Here is a 19,434-nt window from a genome sequence, read left to right as displayed (position 1 = left end):
AGAGCTCTGCGTTAAGAAGCTTTGCTGTAACTGCAGCTTTTTATCTTGACTCCCAATCCTGCAGGATGCTGTTCTTTGCTAGAGAGAGCCCGGTACAATCCACAGGCACATTTAAGGAGGAAAAACTAGGTATTGCACATCTAAAACCTCTTGCAGCTGGACCCTGAGCCCGACTCACTTAATTACTTTTGGAAAAAAGACTCCTCGCCGCAGATTTCCTTGCAAAATCTGAAATCCATCAAAGTCTGCAGGGGGGAGCTGTGTGGTGCCGTTTCCTGCCCACATCCCTCGGGACTCGGTCAGCAGCGACGCCTCCCTTCGAGCACCCGCATTCACTGGGTTTGACGCAGCCCCTGGTCAAGTAAGGGTGGCTCCAGAAAGAAACGGGATGTGCGAGCAGCAAAAAGCCATGAAGCTTGCCAGCCTTTTCTCCTGCTATTTATATCCCTGTCTTAAGCATTTTCTCTTTGAAAACGGAATGATATTTATCCGGAATATTATGCAGATTGCAGTCCGCCATAAATTCAACCAGCACAGCAGCTCTTTGCTTGAAGTCGAGCCAGATCCTTCTTTTCAGAGCAGCATTCTCAGGTGCTCTAAAACTCCATGTCTATAAATATGTGGATGCTCACCATCCCCTCACCTCTTCTTGTAGGCCCCGTGCTCTCAACCCTGACCATCTCAGCAGCTCCACTGGAATTGCAATAACCAGAGAAAAATCCAGGCTGCCCACCCCTGGGAGCACTGAGAGCTCCTACTGGCTCAGGAGGAGGGAGCTGCATTATCTCATAGATGATAAATATGTTATTATTTTATATAGGCAGACCTGCTTCAACAGGAGGGAACGCAAGCAGCTTGCTCCAGCAACCCCTCAGCCAGCTGGTAGGAAAGACACAAGGCAGGAGGGAATATGGTTCAAAGCCTTGGGGCTAGAGGTCGAAGCCGACCCCGAGTCCCCTCCATCCTCTAGGAACACCCAAGCCACCGAGAAAAGGGACTGCAGACATGCTGGCAGAAGGCTTGAGGATTGCAAACCCTAATGGAAATAGGCGCTTCCGCATAGCCCCAAGTAAATCTCCCAAATTGCACCAAATTACAGGCTGAAGACACACCTTCCTCCGAGCATTTCCTAAGGGCTGGCGGTGCCATTCCTTCGCCTCGCTCTGCCGTGCCCGTTCCCAAACCCAGCGGGGCAAGAATGGGATGAGCAGAGGGCAGGGCAGCGGGATCATCCCCACACAGCACCGAGTGGGACCCCAGGGTCTCAAGGGAAGGAAAAAATCCACATTCAGACCCAAGGAGGTGCCACTCAGGGGCTTCAAGTCCCCTCCAAAGGCATCGCCCCGGGGAGCAGCCCGCGATGGCGGTTATTTGGCGTGGCTCCTTGGCGAGAGGACAGCTGCATTTCCAGGAAATCCGAAGCGGGGGGGGGGGGGATTCTCTGACCACTGAATTACACTTCTCTTTTCCAGAGAAGAAATCTCTTCAGATGCATAGCAAAACCCTGCCTCATCCCAAAACAAGGAGACCTGGAGGAGCTCACTGCTCGGCTGCACAGCTCTGCACCTCCAGAGGTCAAGCAGTGCAGATGCAGCGAGGTAAACACCGAAACACGGGTGGGCAGTGGCTGTGTTTTTTGCTGAGCTATTTTGCTCGCTTTCACGATACCAGAACAGAATATGGGAAGTTACATATCAAGCATGCATGCGTGCATGCAGGCTGGCACCCAGTTGTAAGCCCCGGTTAGCGAGCGGTTATTTTCGGTGCGCTCTGAAGCTGGGAGGCTCAAGCTGCAGCTGCTCGCCGTGAATCTCACCTCTGGGGTTTTCCCTTTCCCCTCTCATTGATGCTGGGTTTCTTCTCGCTTGCCTTGTCCTTCCCGGTCATTTCCAAACTTTTGAAAGTTCATTTCTTTACAGTTTTACCTTGGAAAACGCTTGGGAAAATCCCTCGGAGGAGATGCGTGACCCTCAGACAGCACCCAGCTGCTAAACCGGGTGCTCTGCATTTCGGGTCCACCCTGGGCTCACCCCACGCAGCCTGCGGAGCATGGTAACATGCCCCCTGAGCCCTAAATGACACCAAAATTGCCACTGCAACATTTTTATGACTACCAGCTCATTCTGAGAACGCGCAATAACTTCACGATGGAAGTCCCAGCAAGCCCCACTCTGCATAAATTTGCATATCGCTCAGCAAAGCCAATCAGAACTGCGATTAATTTGGACCTTTCTTTAGGATTTAAGTTCAGCAGCAGCAGGAAAAAGGGTTTCATTCTCCCCTTCTAGCCCTTTTTGCTGTGCAGTACCCCAAATTCTCCTAAATTCATCCTTCCCAAAGGCTCAGGAGCTGATGCTTTTCTCTTCCAGATCAACCCAAACAAAAAGGTCAGGTTTGGGGTGGGCTGGGAAAAAAAAAAAAAAATCAGGAGTTTTAGAGGTCTTTGAATTTGGCTTTGAAATTCGTGATTTAATTTTTTCATTTTTGCATTTTGGAAATGCAAAGGGCTGAAGCTGCTCCTGGGGTTTCTGAGCAAACGGCTCCCCCAGCTCTCAGCCCTGCTTCTCCTCCAGGTGCTCCAGCGAGCAGAGGAGGGCAGTGAGGAGCAATTGGGACTCCCGTCCCCTTCCCACATCCAAGCCTGCCTTCTCCTGGTCCCACCTCGTGCAGAAATTACCCGTGGCGGAGGAGCACAACCCACCTCCAGCAGCAGGAGGGTCCCACCAAGACCTCCTCCCACCCCGAATCACTGGAGAACCCACCCAGCTGGCAGCCCCGGAGCACGGGGTTAATGGCAATCGCTCAACCAAGATTATTTTGGAAGCGCGGGCGATATTTTTAGCCTGGAAAGCAGGCACCACTTCCCCTTCTTACATCTCTCCTCCCTTGGAGACCACTGCCAGAGAGGCCAGGGCTCTCTGCTGCGGCTGGGCAAGGGGGGACCTGTGCAGGACCCGCTGGCAGTTGTGAAAGAACCGAGCTATTTTCATCGGAGGAGATGAACACGCTTCACCCCACGCGTTGTGCAACCCTCCACCCGCCAACAAAGGAGCCGAAGCCGCTGCCTGGGCTCGCCCCAGCTCTTCACCTGCAGCACCCGGAGCCCAAAGAAGGTCCTGAAGGAGGGTGGGCGGCGGTGGTGGCTCCCCACTGAGCTGGGCAGCTGGATGTGACCGGGCTCAGCACGCTGGAAAAGGCGAGGATAAAGCTGGGGATGTCCCCAGTGCTGGGGGCACAGCAGGAGCTGTGGAGATGAGCACATGGAGCCGTGCACAGGGGAGCAGAGGTGGGGAAACCAAGGGGTGCAGAAGAGCACTGAGGATCAGCATCGGGACCACGGGCAGCCCCGCTTTCATCTGGGGGGTGTCCCCAAGGGCTGTAGGGGCTGCAGCACTCCCCTTCCCACACCTTCAGCCTCCCTGCCCCGCTGCGAGCGGGGACGCCTCCAAAATCAGGAGGTGGTGGCTGCAGCGAGCCGATGACGAGGGCTTTGGATCAGCCAAGGGAACACTCGCTGGAGCACAGCGTCCTGTGACGTGCGCCCGGCGCCCCGACCCACCCCGTTTTACGGTGCTGGGCTGGGAACCTGGGCTGCGGCCAGCTTTCTGCTGGCACAGGGCTCTCCTCGGCAGAGCCCTGGGAACCAGCAGCACCCCTGCGTTTCCGTGGGGTGTGGAGAGACCAGGCAAACGCCTGGCTGCTGCTGGCACCGGCAGGGCCGCGTGCAAGCTGGGGATCGCTTGCTAAGCTGGTGCTATCTGGGGCACCCGCCACCAGCACCCATCAGGGACCAGTTGAATCCCCGTAGCTGGGGTGAGAAAATGAGAAAAATTGAAGGTTTCTCCTGCTTAACAGGAGAAAATGGGGTTGTGCTTGGTTTGGGGATATTTTGGCCTCTCTGGGCTGTAGCAGGAGCTCGCTGAGCGCAGGTGACGGTGACCCCACTCCTGCTCAGAATCAAACCCCTCTACTTCCATTCAGTGAATGTCAAAGTATTCACATTTAAATGCAAAACACAGACTAGGTGCATACAGGAACTAGGTACCCATACAATAAATCACTTTTCTCCTCCACAGACCCTTGCCTGGCAGCACCATTACAGATGCTACAGGGTCCAAATCCCCTACCCCACCTCAGCCAGGGCTTGGGATCTGAGGACCCTCGGGGGTCCCCCGGCCACCCAAACCCCCCGCAGCCCTGCAGGGCTTTGCTCAGCCACACCACGTCCCCACCAGCCCCGTGTTCCGCCTGCTCTTTTAACTGAAGAATGACAACTTGGCAACCCGGAGGTTTGTTTTAAATAGACACTCCTTGAATAAAACCTACAAAAATACCTTCAGCCGTCCTTCTGCTGAGCATGAAACCGCAGCACGGCAAAGAGGAACCATCGCCCGAAAACAGCCACGCTTCTGCCCTCCCGGTGTTGGCGGCGTTGCGCAAAGCGAGGGGCAATTCGAGGAGAGGGGCGATGCGTGCTCAGCCCAGCCCCGCTGGCAGCCCGGCCGCCGGCTTCCCCTGCTGCTCTCGTGGGTCTTTCGTACAGCCCCGGGGGAGAGAAAAACATTTGTTTTAAAAACAGGAAAATGTGATTGTAAAACCACAACAATGGGCTGGGGAAGGAGCCGGAGCAGCTCTCAATTTAGCTTTCGAAACAGCCTGTGAGTTGACTAAATATTTCTGTAGCAAACAGCCGCAGCCCTGCGCCGCACGCCCTCTCCTGACTCTGGCAGCAAATGCAAGAATTGTTGGCTTTGCTCTCTGCCCCGCAGCCGCCTGCCAAATAAATCCTCACCTCCCATTTCAAGCCCCTTCCTCACCACGACTCCTCACCCCAGGGTTGTGCACGCACAGAGGCACCCCAGCGGGCACCTCACCGCACACCCTCTGCAAAGCAAGGCACCGCCCAATCCCCCTTTCTCTTTTTCCTCTTAATATATCCTTAAAAACAAGCCTAACGTGGCAACCACACATAATCCCCCTGCATGTTTTCAGCAGCCTCTACCTGTTGTTCCTTGCTTTTTCCATTAGAGAAGCTCGAACCAAACTGCCTCCCAGAAAGGGGCCATGTGAGGTTGCGGCACGGTTTACAAATGTCACCACCTGAGTAGCTGGAAATTGTTTATTTCCCTTCCAAATGCCCAGAGGGGTTGTATCCAGATAAAGAAATAATAGCCGGCAAAACCGTGTTTTCCTAAACACCAGGAGAATGAACAAAAGCGTCTGGCAGCGCTCGGAGCTGCTGGGCACGTTGGCATCACAAGCTGCAGCCCCACATTGGGGTCCAGCACCCAGATCTGGGTCCCCTCATGCATTTAAAGCAAAAAAAGTGGCTTTCTGCCCTCAGGGTGGGTTTTGGGGCCAAAACCTTCAGATATATGAACCAAATCTTTGACTACAGGGTGCAAAATGACAGCTCCGCCTCATCCCCTGGGTACAGCCACCTGGCTTCACTTCAGCTTGGCAGCCACCGTTCCTTAACCTGCCTCAACCCAGGCAGTTGGGATTTTCTCACCAAGCCCGTTAGGGAAAGGAAATACTGATTTCAAGCTAGCGGCTTGCCATGGGTGAGCTGATAGAAAACACAACTGGGGGGATCCAGGCGCACAACTTCACGTGGCACCGCAAGCGAAAAAACCACCTGTGAAATCCCTGGGCAGAGCAGGTACGGCGCAGCTCCCAAAGAGCCCGCGTGACTCATGCCCTAGAAAAGCTCTTTCTCTCCGTTGGTTTTGAAGTGCCGCTCAGGTGAAGGTGTCTAAAGGTAGGTGAGAGAAATTCTTGCCCTCGGGAAAGTCCCACCATCAGATCTGCGCGCGTGGCTCCTCCGAAGCCTGGCACAGCTCTGAAAGCACCAGGGCAGCCCCCGGTGTCCGTAACACACAGGGGGAAACGCTGCAAGCAAAGCAGGCTCTGGGCTGCTCTTGTGGCTGGGAAACCAAGAGCAAAAGAAGCCAGGTACAGGTTTTCTCCCTTTTACACCAGCCAACTGCAACCTGCAGCATGCGCCCGTGTGCAATTCTTGCTCCTGGGCAGAGCAGGGCGGTGATCCTGCAGCACACGAGGCTCGGGGGGCTCCTGAAAACACCAAAACCCCACATCTCCTGTTTGGAGATGCAGCACAGCCCTACAGGGTGGTGAAACATCCCACAGCTCGGTAAAGGTGTGGTGTCTGTACGTCCTGCTGTGCTTTGAGAGGCTGAAGAGCGCAGCGTGCCTCCAGGGGAAGGTTCTCCACGCAGAAGGGTCTTTGTGCAACAACAGCAGGGCAAGATTCAAACGGGGATGAGCTCAGCTCAATAAGATACGAGGAGCATTTAAGGGATGGCACAACCCATCCAGGGGACACTGTCCTTTCTCCATCAGTTCGACAGCTGGAATCAATTCCCAAATTCCTGTTCTCCTATTAATAACAACACGAAGCTCACCCCGCCTTGATACGGGGAACACCGGGAGGTTCTTCAGACTGGAAGGGCCAAATCTGTTTTGGAGCTTTGTGATGGCAACCACCGTGTCCTCAACCCTGGCCATGGTCTACCTGGATGGCCACTGAGCCATCCCCAGACTCAGCAAAGCAGCCACAGCACCAGACGAGGCGGGTCTGCAGGGGAAGGTGGATTTTTTTTCTTCCCCTTTCAAAAAGGCTCAGAAAACACACCAGGAATGACCATGCTAGTAAATCTTTCCACCCAGCAAGCTATGATCTCAGCTCCCAGCCCGCCGGCTGAGGCTGGAGGCGACGCTCGGCTCCTTGGTGCCGATTCACCAGCGAACGTGTCGGCAGCGCAGACGGGCGACGTGGAAAGGGTTGGGTCATGCCTGGAGCTCGCTGAGAATGCAAGGAGCTCAGCACCCCAAAGAGTCCCCAGGTGAGAGAAAAGGAGAACAGGGCATGGATGTCCTGCATGAGAGGCAAGTGCCGTGGAGAGGAGGCAGAGGGTGGAAGGTCTCCTGTCAGAGAGGACTTGGAAAACCAGAGGGTTGTTGAGGGATCACCAAAAAATTTGGGATGGAAGCAGCAGCTAGGGGCCTCCTGCTTGAGACAAAGCCAGCTATGGGATCAGCCGTGCAGTGCAGGGACCCAGGGCATCACTGGCACCTGCACCAACCTCCTCTGAGGATCCCAAAGCATCTTCCCAAAGCAGGTCAGGCCTCACCTGCAGCACTTGGGGCAGACACAGTGCCACCAGGTGGACCCAGACACATGTGCAGCCGTCCCCACAGACGGCTCAGAAATATCCAGTGCTCATGGCAGAGAAGAAGAAGAGAAGGGTCTGATCCAGGGAGGAAAATAAACCCAGGGGCTCCTGACACCCGGGTACCCCAGTGGTTGTTTTACCCAAGGGAGGTCGCTTTGGGCACCAGCTCCCCTTCTCTTCTCCCCCTCTGCTGTCCCCAAAGGTCTGACAGCAAAATTTATCACGGACAAATCCGACAGAGCTGCTGGACTCGCATTTCTGAACACGGCCACTGAGGCGAGCGCTGTGTTTTTGGGGTCACTGCTCGCTCTTTGAGCTCAGCGCCGTTCCCCAAACAGGAGGTGTGGGGTTTCAGCGCTTCTGAAAGCCGCAGAGGAACCCAAGCTGGCCTCCGACAACTGCGCAGCACTCAAAGAGCAGAAGACGACCAAAAAGGCGAATACAAAGGAGTTGTGGGGACGCAGCTGCCTAAAACCCCCGGGCAAGGATGCACCCAAAGGCGGCCGAGCAGCCACATCCTACCCACAATCAGGCCATCCTCAGGAAGAGGCCAGTCCTGGTGGCTTCTGCTCGTAACTCACCCAAAGGCTGGGCGAGTTTAACTCACCCTTGCGATGGAGACGGCCAGAGGAGAGCAGCCCCCAGCAATCGGGGACCCACCACACACCTGGACCCCCCCCCCCAGGCTCAAATCCAGCACCTCTGGTCCACAGAGGCTGCTCCTCGGTGCTCCTCCATCCTCTGCGCTCCTCCCATCCATGTCCCCAGGGTGATGCTGTCACCTTGCTCCCAGGATGAGGAGCACCAAGAGGGCATCCCTGATGTGCTGACCTGGATGGCAGGGGGGGCATCTGCTTTTTCAGCATCTGCAGCCCCCCAAATGATGCTCCTGCATCCGTCCCATTGCCAGTGAGCTCCCCGGAACCCACTGAGCACCGGCCCGTGGCAGGCTCATCTCTGGGGTTTGGAGGAGACGAGAGGGAAATACCCACTGCTCTGTGCCACAGGCAGCATGTTCAGACTTCCCCACACCACTGCCCACATCCACCACCCCGCTGAGTGCTTCTGGTGGTTGTTCTTCCCAGCAATGTCCCCCCCAGACCCCCCCAAGGCCCCGCTGTGACCGCTGGGTGCGGCGACACCAAGTGCTCCGCGGGCACTGCCAAAAACCCCCGGAGGACAGGGGTAGGACAGAGACAGATGCCAGCAGGGGACATCCAAACGAGCCCCCCAGCACCACTCGTGCCCCAAAAAAGCGAGGGGACAACCCATGACGTGCGTGTCCCCAGCCGGGGCTGGCAGGGAGGTGGCCAGGGGACGGCCCAGGCTGCGCGGCAGCGGCTGGCAGGGGCCCAAGGCTGCCTCTGGCCAGCTCCCTTCCTCTCTCGGAGAGTTTCCGGGAGAGACTTTAACGCTTTGCTGGCTAAGCCGTGGCTTTGATTGCGGTTGATGGCATCTTTGAGATGGAGCCAATAACTCCGATGGGTTTTATCTAACGAGGGAGGGGGGGGGTAAGTTCAGAGGAAGGATGCTGCGGGAGAGGCATCACAGCCAGATGGCTACGAGGTCTCCTGGGGACAGACATCAGCTGGATCCCCCAAAAAAGCTCCTCAGCATTCACACCAACCCTTTCTGGGGCTGTTGTTCCCTTATGGGACAACACAACGGTGGAAGGGCACCAGGAGATCCCAACCTGGGCAGCGGTGCCGGGTCGCAGCCCGCTGCCAGCCCTCGGTGGCCTCTTCAGCTTTGACTCAGGGTCCCTTTCCTCTCCACCTCCTCTCGCTGAGAGCTGAAGATTTCTTTCACCTCTCCCAAAACCAAGCAGGAGAAGACCCTGCCCCATCCAAAACGCTCTGCACGGGTTCTCTCTCCCACCTTCCTCTGCTGCAGTCGCTCGCCATGGACTCGAGCGCTTTCAGCAGAGCTATTTTTAAAAACCAGGGCTCGTACAATGAAGCAGTCTCGTTTGAGGTTTCATTGAGCAACGTTTCGGCACATTGTGGTCCCTGTTACATGGGTTCTGCCCTCGTGTGAGCTTTGAACGCAACTCTTGACAATTTTCAAGGCTTCCTCTTAACAATTGTAACCTCGCCATCCCCATGACTGCGCGATTACTCACACTTCAGATTCAAAGTAATCTGTTGGGAGCCATCCTGTTTGGGTATAAAAAGCCCCCCCCAGACTCCTAACAAGACGTGGCTCATCCTCTGTCATTTCTACAGAGGTTTGGCTCTGCCTGCGGCTGCAGGGCGAGGAGCTGGATGCTTTTTCTGAGCAGGCAGCACAATTCACCCCCCAGCATCATGTCATTATTTCCCAGGAAACGCAGAGGAAGACGAGGTGAACACAGCCTGCGCATAAAATTCCAAAACTGCCACCAGAGGAGCTCGCATTTCTCACATCTGTGTCTTTTCACGTTTTCTTTTTTTTTGCCTAACACCAGCTCTAAGTCAATTCTCAGCCCCAGAGCAGCTTTCTCTGCCCCACGGGGGTTTCAGCCCATCAAGAAGCAGCCAGCCCTTCCCTTCTTTCCACCCCAGCAGTAGGAATCTCCCAGGTTTTAATACAGAACTCACAGGCACCCCTGATAAAAACAACCCAGTTTGTGCAGCATAAATTTTAGCCGCTTTGCTTCCTCACTCTGCTTTGACAAGCAAAACGGCCTAAATAACATTAAAAACAACAGCCCAGCCTCCACACGTTGCTGTGCCTCTGCAAATTAAACCTCTTCAGCATGAGGAGTATGTAAATTCTGCTTTTTTTGCAGTTTTCCTCCCTCTGAGGGCAGCATCACTGATGCTCAGATTTTTAAGCAGTTACCTTCCTCTCATTTTTTCTCGCAGCTTTCCTTAAAACCTGCAGTCTTCTTGGACCAGGGCAGCACCTGCTCACGAGCATCTCTGCTGCTCTCCTCGCTTGGCCTCACTGCTGTATGCAGGGAGAAAAACCAGCCCCAAACCAGAGCCCGTTCTTGGTGAAGCATTAACAAAGCAAGAGAAAATTAGCAGACGAAGGAGCACATCTGAGAGGAGAGGACCTGCTGCAGATATTTCATCAGCTCCTGGCCAAGTGACTCTAATCAAACCCAATTTGCACAAACACGACCAGCTGGTGCTGGCTCCAGCTGCAGAGAATGGCCCTGAAGGAGTTTCCTTGGCTTGGGAGGAGCTGTAGGAACCTGGGATTGAAAACTCTCCTTCTTTATGATGTCTACAATGTTCCTTCCCTTTCTTCCCTGCTTCCCAAAGACCTCCCATCACGTGTAGGGCTCCGTTTTCCTTGCTGTTGGATCCTCTCCCTCTCCTTCCCTCCTCGCTATCCCCCACAAAACCAAGAGACGTGGCGCTTGAAACACCCCTGCTGTGCTAAGGCCAACCATCCAAAAGCCACATCAGATGCACTTAGATCATGAGATTTAGCTTTAAGGGTCACGATACTTTAAAAGCAGCACTTTTCCCAACTTGTGCTGTGCTTTTGAAAGCTCTAGAGCACCCTGAGCATGTGCTCAGAGCTTTCAACAGCCCAGGGAAATCAAACAAGTTGGTTTTAGTTGGAAATTCCCAGGCTGGGCTGTGGGAACGTTACACCAGTTTCAGCACTTTTGAGGTAGGACGAACCTCAAGAAGTTCTTCCATCACAGCTTCCCTCCTTCTAACCATGGTGTCATGACATGTGCTTTTCTATCTTGATGTGATTTCCCAAACTTTTGACAAAAATAAAGCAGGGGAGGGGGGGTGGAGTGAGAAGAGAGGGGAGCTGCGCTGCCTTGGGATGGAGAAAAAAGGGGGGATGCTCCCCACCTCCTGGCTCCAGCCCCTTGGTCCAGGGCTCTGTGAGATGGAGGCAGATGTGGTGTAAGGAAATGCTGCAGCCGTTGGGTATCCTGATGGTTTAACAGCACAAAGATAGTGTCCGGAGAGCCCACGTTGGATAAAGCCACCCGTGCCGTGGGTTGCACAGCACCACGGTGCTGTGCAGACAAGGGGGTCTCGAGGAGCAGCACGGAGAGCTTCGTGCTTTGAAGGTGATGACCTGAAAGTGAGCATCTGGCCTGGAAAATGGGGAGTGCTGGTGTCCCGCGAGAGCCTGCACTCCGTTTTACCTCGCTAGGATACGAGGCAAAGGGAAAACTCAAAGCCAAAGCAGTGCAGCCTTTGCTGCGTAAAAGAGGGGAGTCATCCCCGCCTGCTAGGAGATTTTATGGGGTTACACGGTGAGAAACTGCCCTGCATATGTTGAATGTGAGCAAGGGCTGCCTGCCCTGCCTGCGCTCCCCTCCTGCCTGCAGGGACCCAGGAAATCCTCTGGGTGAAGCACCCTGCTACGGCTCGCCTGCCAGAGCATCCCCCGGCTGCTCAAAGCACCGGCAGTGGTGACGGAGGGGACCTGGGGACATCTGAGCGAGGGTGGTCATAGCACGGCACAGGCTACACCAAAACGGGTCGGCTGGACAAGAAATCCCTCACTCCCTGCGCGTTCCTGGGGAGGATGTGCAGGAGCAGGGCGAAGGAACGGGTAGGGTACAGGTCACCCGGTGCCGGGGGCACAGACCGACCGTGTCTCCCGATAAACGCTCCCCAGGCTCTTGGGCATGCTGGCAGCTTGCTCGGCAGTAAGCAGGGCGCAAACGCAGGCTTTAAAAACCACCTGGAGCCTCCTCTCCTCCATGCCTCGCCATCCTTTGCCCTCCACCTCCACGCCTCCTCCCTAGGTCGGGGCACGGCTGAAACCCCGCTCGCAGCGATGACGGCAGCCAGAGGAACACGGGAGACGTTCAACAAAGAGTGGAGGAGAAAGAAAGCCCGGAGACGCGTTTAAGCAGAGAAGATGGGTTGGACGAGAGTACCTTTGTTGTCGGCGCTCATCTGCCCGGCCCGAGCGGAGAGCTGCCTGCTGCCCTTTGGCTTTGTCTCTCTTTCACCCCAGTGCATGTGACAGTCCCCAAGCAGAGCAGCTCTTTAGTGTGGTCTGCACCGTGTGTGGCGAGGAGCCCGAGCCCTGCTCTCTAGCTTTCTTCTCAGTGCAGTTTCCATGCTCGGTTTCAGAATGACGACCTCTGATGCTGCGCTGCCTCGGGCAGAGGCTCACTCTCTCGCACAAGTGGGTTTATCTCGCATCCTTTCATTTTACTCTCACACCCAGCTGGGGGCCAACCGGTTTCAAAATAAAGTGAAGCTGCCAGGAGCTCTTGGGACTCTACCAACCTTTTGAAAACGCTTTGAGCCCTCGCTGAAAATGGCCTGTTTCCATGAACGTTCCCACTGGCATAATTGGTCACCCGGGGATTCCCGGGCAGTGAATATCCCGGGAGCAGATGCAGCAGGATGCCCGGTTTTAGAGCTGCCGGGTGGCGCAGAAAGCCTAAAATTGGAGCAGCTTCGGAGCCACCCACACTCGCCCAGGAAGGGAAAAGTCCCTCCCTTTGAGAATTAACAACCCAAAGCTGAGATTTCCAAATGGCAGCGGACACCCACTTGAACGAAGGGCCGGTCCCAATTCCTGGGGCAGAGAAAAGCGAAGGAGCCGCCGCTTCTGCAAGCAGGGCGAGCCTCTGCCCGAGCACAGGGAGCACCCGGGGAGCCTGCAACAAAAGCAGGAACGGCCCCAGCTCCTCGCTCAGCATCTCAGAGCACCGATATTGTCTTCCCCGTGCTTGGCAGCCTGTCCCTCCAGCAATATTTACTCAGAGCTGGCTGCTTCCACCGGTGCCCCTGCCAGCGCGCGGCTCCGTTCCTGCGCTGCTCGAGAGCAGATGGAGGAGCCGGGTCAGCCCCCAAGCAAACGAAGCTTTTTGCATGTCGACGGGGAGGCCGGGAGGTTTCGGCAGGGAGGCAGCCCACGGTGGGACTCCGAGGAGGCCGAGAACAAGAGAGTTCACAAACTCTCGCCATCAAAAATAGCCGGGGGCAGAGAACCTGGACCGGTTATTCTGCTGGGAAGGACTCAGACAATGCAGCAGTGTCTTTCCCCCACGACGCTGGGGGAAATTAGTTTTTCCTCCCTGTAATTGTCCTTCTGTTCGCAAGTCACTAATGTGTGCTTTTCGTTTAAGCAACTGCTATTTTAGGAGACAGGCAAATGGCAAATGAGGAGAGAGCCCGAGTGAAGTTTCCATGAGGCAGAAGACTTCTGCCTGCCTCCGCTGCCTTGACACGAATTCAGCCCCATGAAGTGACAGCAGTCACCTGGGACGGGCCATGGGACTGGAAACGATCCCTGGGGATCCATCTACCCCATCTCCGTGGAGTTAAAAAGTCCCAAATCGTCCTCAGCAACCCCCACACAGCGTGTTCCCTGCTGCTGCATTCATTGCTTAAGAGCCAAAGGCACCGGCTGTAGCTCGGAGCACGTCAGGAGCAGAAGCAATCGAGGGCACACACGGCATCCACCGTGCCTGCTGCAGGGGAAATGCCAGAGGGGACCGTGCTGCACCCCACAAGGAAATCCCCAAGGGCTGTGTCCAGCCTGACCGAGGGGAATTCCCTCCAGCCACCGTGGGTAGCATCCAATTTACCTGTCCTGGGTGCCAGAGAGCTCCCAGACCCCTCGGAGATGTTTAATGCCCTGCCACGTCTCCGTAATGCTTGAAGGAAAGGCATGAATAACTCAGGAATTGAGCTAAGCATTGAGGGGGGAAAGGGTTATTTTCCTGCTGCAGAAAAAGCAGGAAACGGCCCCAATTTATGCTCCCTTTAGGGCAGCAAACCCAGTGAATTGGCTGCAGTGAAAGCCTCGAGCTTCCCCCAACCACCAGGAGCCCCGACCCTGTGGGATTCCCCCTGATCCTGTAGGATGGGATCAAAAAGGCTGCAAAGTGTCCAAGCTGTGGTCCTGATCCCCCCCAAGCTCCAGCCCTGCTGTCCGCCCTGCTGCACAGCCACACAGCGCAGCCTCCGGGATTTTTGGGGGGGGGGGGATAAAATTAGCCAGGAAAAGGCACAAACCCATAGGATAAAGCTCAGGAAGAGCCAAATCCAGTCCCCTAGAACTTGGGGATTCGCTCTTTGACATCTCAATAGTGAAAGCCACAAGTCCAAGAGCCAGCTGCCCTGGGAGGACGAGCTCCGGACCCCCGTCTGCCACCGGCACCGCCAGCACACAGATGGCACGGACACGTCCACACGCACATAGGATGAGCTGAGCTGTACAATTTTCCTCCTCTCTCCTCGCCAAAATACCAGGCACGTGAGAGGCGGATGAAAGATGTCCCTGAGCAGAGAAGAAAAAAAAAAAAAAAAACTTGTAAGAAGTATAAGGTCAAATTTTCTTCTTATGCAACTCCCCTGCAACTTGTAAAATCTAAAGCTGTAGGACATAAATCAACCACTAACTGCCTGGGGTTACAGAGAAACTTCCTCTAATAGCAACCGGTTGCGTAAGTGCCTTTTAACGGAGCTTGTCTCTTCTGAAATCTCTGTTAGGGAGAGGCTGACCGGACTGCCCGGCTGCTGGGCTGAGCCCTCGGGCTCCTCTCAGCGAGGTTGGTGCCACCAGCGCCGTGTCCCCATTTGGGGACCCCCCTCCCTCAGCACCTTCCTGACCTGGAGATGGGCTGGAAATTATGGGGCACTGGTTTTCTCGGGGGGTGTAAGTGGGAGAGCACGGCAGGACCCAGCTTGGGAACATGGAGCAGCATCCCTGCACCCGAAAATGGGGGGTCCTGTGCGCTCCCCCAGCTCATCGGCGCACTGAGCTGCTTCCCACCAGCCCCTGCTGGCCAAACCGTGCTGTGTTTATATCCCCCCATCCACAAACAAAGAGAAATCACTGCAGCCACTCAGGAGCACCACGTTACAGCCAGAAAAACCGAGAGGGGAGGACAGGAAAGGTTTCAGTGCACCCCCCCAGTGCCATGGGATACGTGAGAGCCCTGCTCCAGGGCCGGTGCTAGCACGCTGGTTGTTTGGTGACTGTTCTGCTCCGGTTATTTTTAGCCGGTGACGCCTGGGGTATTTCGCTTCAGGATGTCCGGTCTGAGCCTCTTTCTGGGAATCCCATGTTCTCTAATTGTAAACAGCCCCATTCAGTTGCTGCAAGCGCGAGAGGCCCCGACTTATTCAGCAGGGCTGTCAGGTGTGAGTCAAACAGGAAGCCGCCGCCGCTTCCACGAGCGAGGCATCGGCTGTGAAAAAATGCCCTCGATTAACTCAGCCCCCAGCCCAGCCCGGGCACGGCCCAGATCCTGCACCCTGGGGGGCTGCTGGCACGGGGTCCGGCTCCATCCCTCCTCCAAAATGCTTTCATCATGGGAAAAGGGTTCCCAAATCCCGGCAGCATCCTCACGTGCAGATGTATTACTGGGGGTGTGCAGGGATGGGATGCTGGGGGGGATGTGGGGTGTAAGAGGGGACAGGCTGGAAATGGGGGATGGTTTCAGCCCCATCCTCCCTCCCCGTGGGGCTGAGCCGAGGCATCTGCCAAGGCAACCTCAGAAACCCTACAACGGAGCGATTCGCCACTTTGCGTGCTGCTGCCCCTGTGCACAACACCCAGCCCGAGGTGACCCCAAACGCGTGTCCCACGGGGTCTGCATCGCCCCAGGGAGGCTGGCACCAGGCAGAGGGTGACAGAAATGGGGGCCTGTGGCCAAGATGAGCCTGTAACCCCCTAAAAATGTGATCTGATGCCTGGATTGCCATCAAGAGATGGTGTGATAGCACGGGGTGTAAGGGCACGGCCCGTTGGGGCATCGCTGGGTGATGCACAGGGGCAGCCACGCACCAACCCCAAACTCCACAGACCCCCCTGGGTCGTGCCCACCCCAGCAGGACCTGCCGTGCCACCACCACCACAGTTATTGCAGCACATGGGCAGGGCAGGAAGGCACCGAAATGCCTGTCCTAATTTACAGTGGGGCCAAAGAGGAGCCACAGCAGCCTCGCTGGGCAGCCCTCCCCACCACACCATGCCCCCAACCCTCTGTTTCCCCTCCAGCAAGCAGCAGCAATGGCACCGTGCTGCTCCCAGGGATGGAGATCTCCTCACTGCAGCTGCTGGAAAGGTCTCGAGCGTCAGCAATGCAACATCACGGACAGTGAGATCCTCCCCTGGGCTTCTCTAAAATCCAGGCACTACAGAGCTCAGCTTGCGCGACCTCCACAGCAGAAGCAATTTTATTGCACGCGCTGAAAAGGTTGGAGCAGCGCCTGCAGATGTTTTCCTGGGAGGTCGCTCTTCACCCAGCCTCACCAGCACCAGGAACCTCAGCAGAGGCTGGCACCTGGCAGCCATCTGTGGGTCCCTTTGGGACGCCCGTGCCATCCCAAATGCTCGTCCCTGCCCTGCCACCCCTCTGCGTGAGCTCAAAACCCAGCTAGGAATCGTGCCAGGTTAGCGAATCACCCTGCCGCAGCCGAGGCTTGGCAGATTGATGGCAGAGCTCGAGGTTTTCCAGAGGGTCCAAGGGCAGGATGCTGCAAAGCCCCCCGAATCTGCTGGGAGCCCGAGCCAAACCGCACGTCCCCAGGGACCTCGGCTTCGCAGGCGCCTCGGCACAGAGCTCCCCAGGACCCGGCGGGTGCACGGCTGTGCCCATCTCTTATCTGACTCATTTCAGCGTCTCAGGGGAAACCCTGGCATTGATAAACAGCGCTCTGCTCCCTGCCTCCGCATTTACTAACCGAAATCTGGAGGCTATTTTTAACCCTCCGACACCCACTGCAAGGAGGGAACCTGCAGTTCCCCCGGGGCTCGGGAAGGTGTCGGCGCCAGCCGCGGCTCTGGGTCTGAGCTGGCTCGTGCTCTTGTTTACCGGGGTGATTTGACTGTGGCATTGGCAAGTTATCGAGCAAAGTGCGACCAAAACAAGAGTGCTGATGTGTCACGCCGGCACTTTCCATGCCCGTGCCCCCGGATGGGGTATGCAAAACCAAAAGGCTCCAATTTTTTTTATTTTCCAGCACATCCCCAGATGAGTGTGCTGCTGAAGCTGCTCTTTGCCACTGCTTGCTGCGGGGCTGGGCAGCGTGCACGGGGCCAAACAAATGGGAAAAAAACCTCTTGGGGTGGAGATGGGCTTGCACTACAGCAGGGACACCACAATCAGGCCACATGAAGCAGGCAGGGAAGCTGGAGCTGGCAAAGCTGCTGGCAGCTTCGGGTCTCCGGAGGAGCATTGCACGCTCAGCGCCATGGGGGGAGCGCATCCGGGCTGTCCCTGTGGCCGGGGCAGGACACGGTGTGCTTTCTCCAGCCTGGTTTTGGCGGATCCCAGGATAAAACTCGCAGCTTTCCCTCGGGGAAACACCTCCTCTCCTGCACGGTGTGGGAGAGAAGAGTCTGGTTGTAATTCCTGCCTGAACAAAGGCTGCCTTTACCAGCGGCATCCCGTCCCCACCGCAGGACAACACCTGATGTTTCCTTTCCAAAGCCCCCACACCGTCTGCGAGGCCTTTGGTGATTGTTGATTCCAGGATGGTTTTTAATGGCTTCAGGAAAACTGCTGGCTGGCTTCTGGGGCCAGCACGCCTGAAGCTCTTTTGCTCTGCTCGCTGCGTCCCAGCCCCTCCAAAGGCAACAGAAGCTCAGCTGGGAGGCATTTGATCACCCTCGACTCTTCACAGGAACCCCTTGGAGCCACTTTTTCCTTGGGTTTAGTGGTGGAAAACATCCGCCTCTACTCTGCTTGGAGCCTCGGGCAGGCTTTCTGCCTTCACCCTGGGCACCGGCTTAAAAGCTCCAGGTTGCTTCCCCCTCCAGGGCTTTTTTTTTTCCCAGTTTTTCTGGCTGGGTTAGCGCCCCGATAGATGCCACCAGGACAAAGACATGGGGTAAAAACACCCCCCTGTGTGCTGAGCTGCCAAGGAACCGCTGCTCCACCTGTCCCTGGCAGAGCAGAAAAGCTTAATAACCTCTTTTCTCCCTCAAAAACTCTTATCTAGGAGCAAAGCATCAGCTCTAACCCCAGCCCCGATGCTCTGTGGGACTGAGCTGGGCACGCAGCTGTAGCCAAGGAGGGAACGAGCAACGTTGAACAATGAGCTGCTGGTGCTCACAAAGCTGCTGAGGAGCACACATCAAGGTGGAGACACCAAGAGCAGCTCTCTCCCACTGATTTAATTGGCACTTGGTAATAAAATTCACCTGCTTCGTCCTCTGAGCACTGCCCTGCGTAAAAATCCCTTTAGTCCAGCAAGCAAAGGAGCCTGCAAACCCCCCCGGGTTCAGTCCAGCTCTCTGCTTTAACTCTTCACATGACAGCCAGTGGTTTTGGTACAAACCCACCCTCCTCCATAGCAAATAGCATCCTGAAAAACCCACGCCACACGAGGCACACGGACAAAACAGCACTCGGAGGGGAGCCGGGTGCTCGGACACCGAGCGGGGCCAAAAGGCAGGGGGAGGCTGGCTCGTGCTGTCCATAGGAGCACAAAGCTGTCATCAAATACCATCAAAACCAAGCAGGGCGAGTTGCAGGAGGCTCGGCAGGGGCATGAAGGCAGTGCTGTGACACCGTCTTTCCTGCATTTTGGACCTTGCAGCAGCCAAAATGGAAACACCTCGGGCAAACGGCACCACCTGGCGCGCTCAGCCCCGCGCGCGTCGGCTCAGGGCTGGCTCCGCACATCCTTCCTACGGAGACCCAACAGCACCGGCACCGCTCGTGGACGGGGGCGAGGGGGAAGAGAAAACAAAACAACAACACGAGAGCCCTTCCAAAAACGCTGCACGAAAAGTGAACACTCAGCAGAGCGAGGTTTCCTGCGCAGTGAGAGTTGGCCGGCGAATTAACAGGAAATCACTGCTTCCTGCCTGCAGAGGAAGTGCCTATCTAATGCCTGTGATCAAAAACAAACAGCGCTTCAATTAAACAAACAAAGGGCCTAAAAAACTTCAGCAGCTCGCAGCCTGGGTCAGCTCCAGGGGTGGGGGGGGAAAGCGTCCAAAAATAAGAAGCTTGTAACCTTGAAAAAGGCCCTCATCCTCTTCCCCACGCGGTGACGCTCCCGGCGCTGCGTGTGCAGGAGGCAGCGGGGATTTGGTGACCTCCTGGCCATGGCCCCGGGTGGCTGCGGCCATCCCAGGAGCAGGGAAGGGACAGAGGTGACCTCCGGTGACGTCCCCAGTGCCGGGGTTTGGTGAAGCTGTGCCTGGTCCCAGCCCTGCGCATCCGCAGCGTCCGGTGCTGCGACTGAGGCAGGATCCCAACTTCTCTAAAAAATAATAATAATAATAATAATAATAATAAAAATAAACTTGCTTTGCCTTCATTTCTCTGAAGACAAGCTGGAGAAGT

At 56.0% G+C, this 19,434-nt stretch overlaps 1 protein-coding gene across 6 annotated transcripts in view; it reads right to left on the bottom strand.

The window, feature by feature from the left end:
* Nucleotides 1–19,434, bottom strand: part of HDAC7 (histone deacetylase 7) — a 71,389-nt gene that overhangs the window by 45,504 nt on the left and 6,451 nt on the right. Inside the window, exon 1 of one of the 6 annotated variants that reach the window (XM_072031922.1) lies at nucleotides 19,103–19,232. The exons of 2 other annotated variants lie outside the window; for them this stretch is intronic. In XM_072031922.1, coding sequence (XP_071888023.1) covers nucleotides 19,103–19,217 — 115 coding nt within the window. In that variant the 5' untranslated portion in view covers nucleotides 19,218–19,232. Of the gene's footprint in view, nucleotides 1–4,334; nucleotides 4,521–12,045; nucleotides 12,080–14,143; nucleotides 14,226–19,102; nucleotides 19,233–19,434 lie in introns of those variants that run through there. 3 more of the 6 variants (XM_072031923.1, XM_038172558.2, XM_038172559.2) reach the window with 3 other exon arrangements.

This window comes from Anas platyrhynchos, chromosome 34 (genome assembly GCF_047663525.1).
Source record: "Anas platyrhynchos isolate ZD024472 breed Pekin duck chromosome 34, IASCAAS_PekinDuck_T2T, whole genome shotgun sequence".
NCBI lineage: Eukaryota > Metazoa > Chordata > Aves > Anseriformes > Anatidae > Anas > Anas platyrhynchos.
This window is presented reverse-complemented; position numbering and strand designations above follow the sequence as displayed.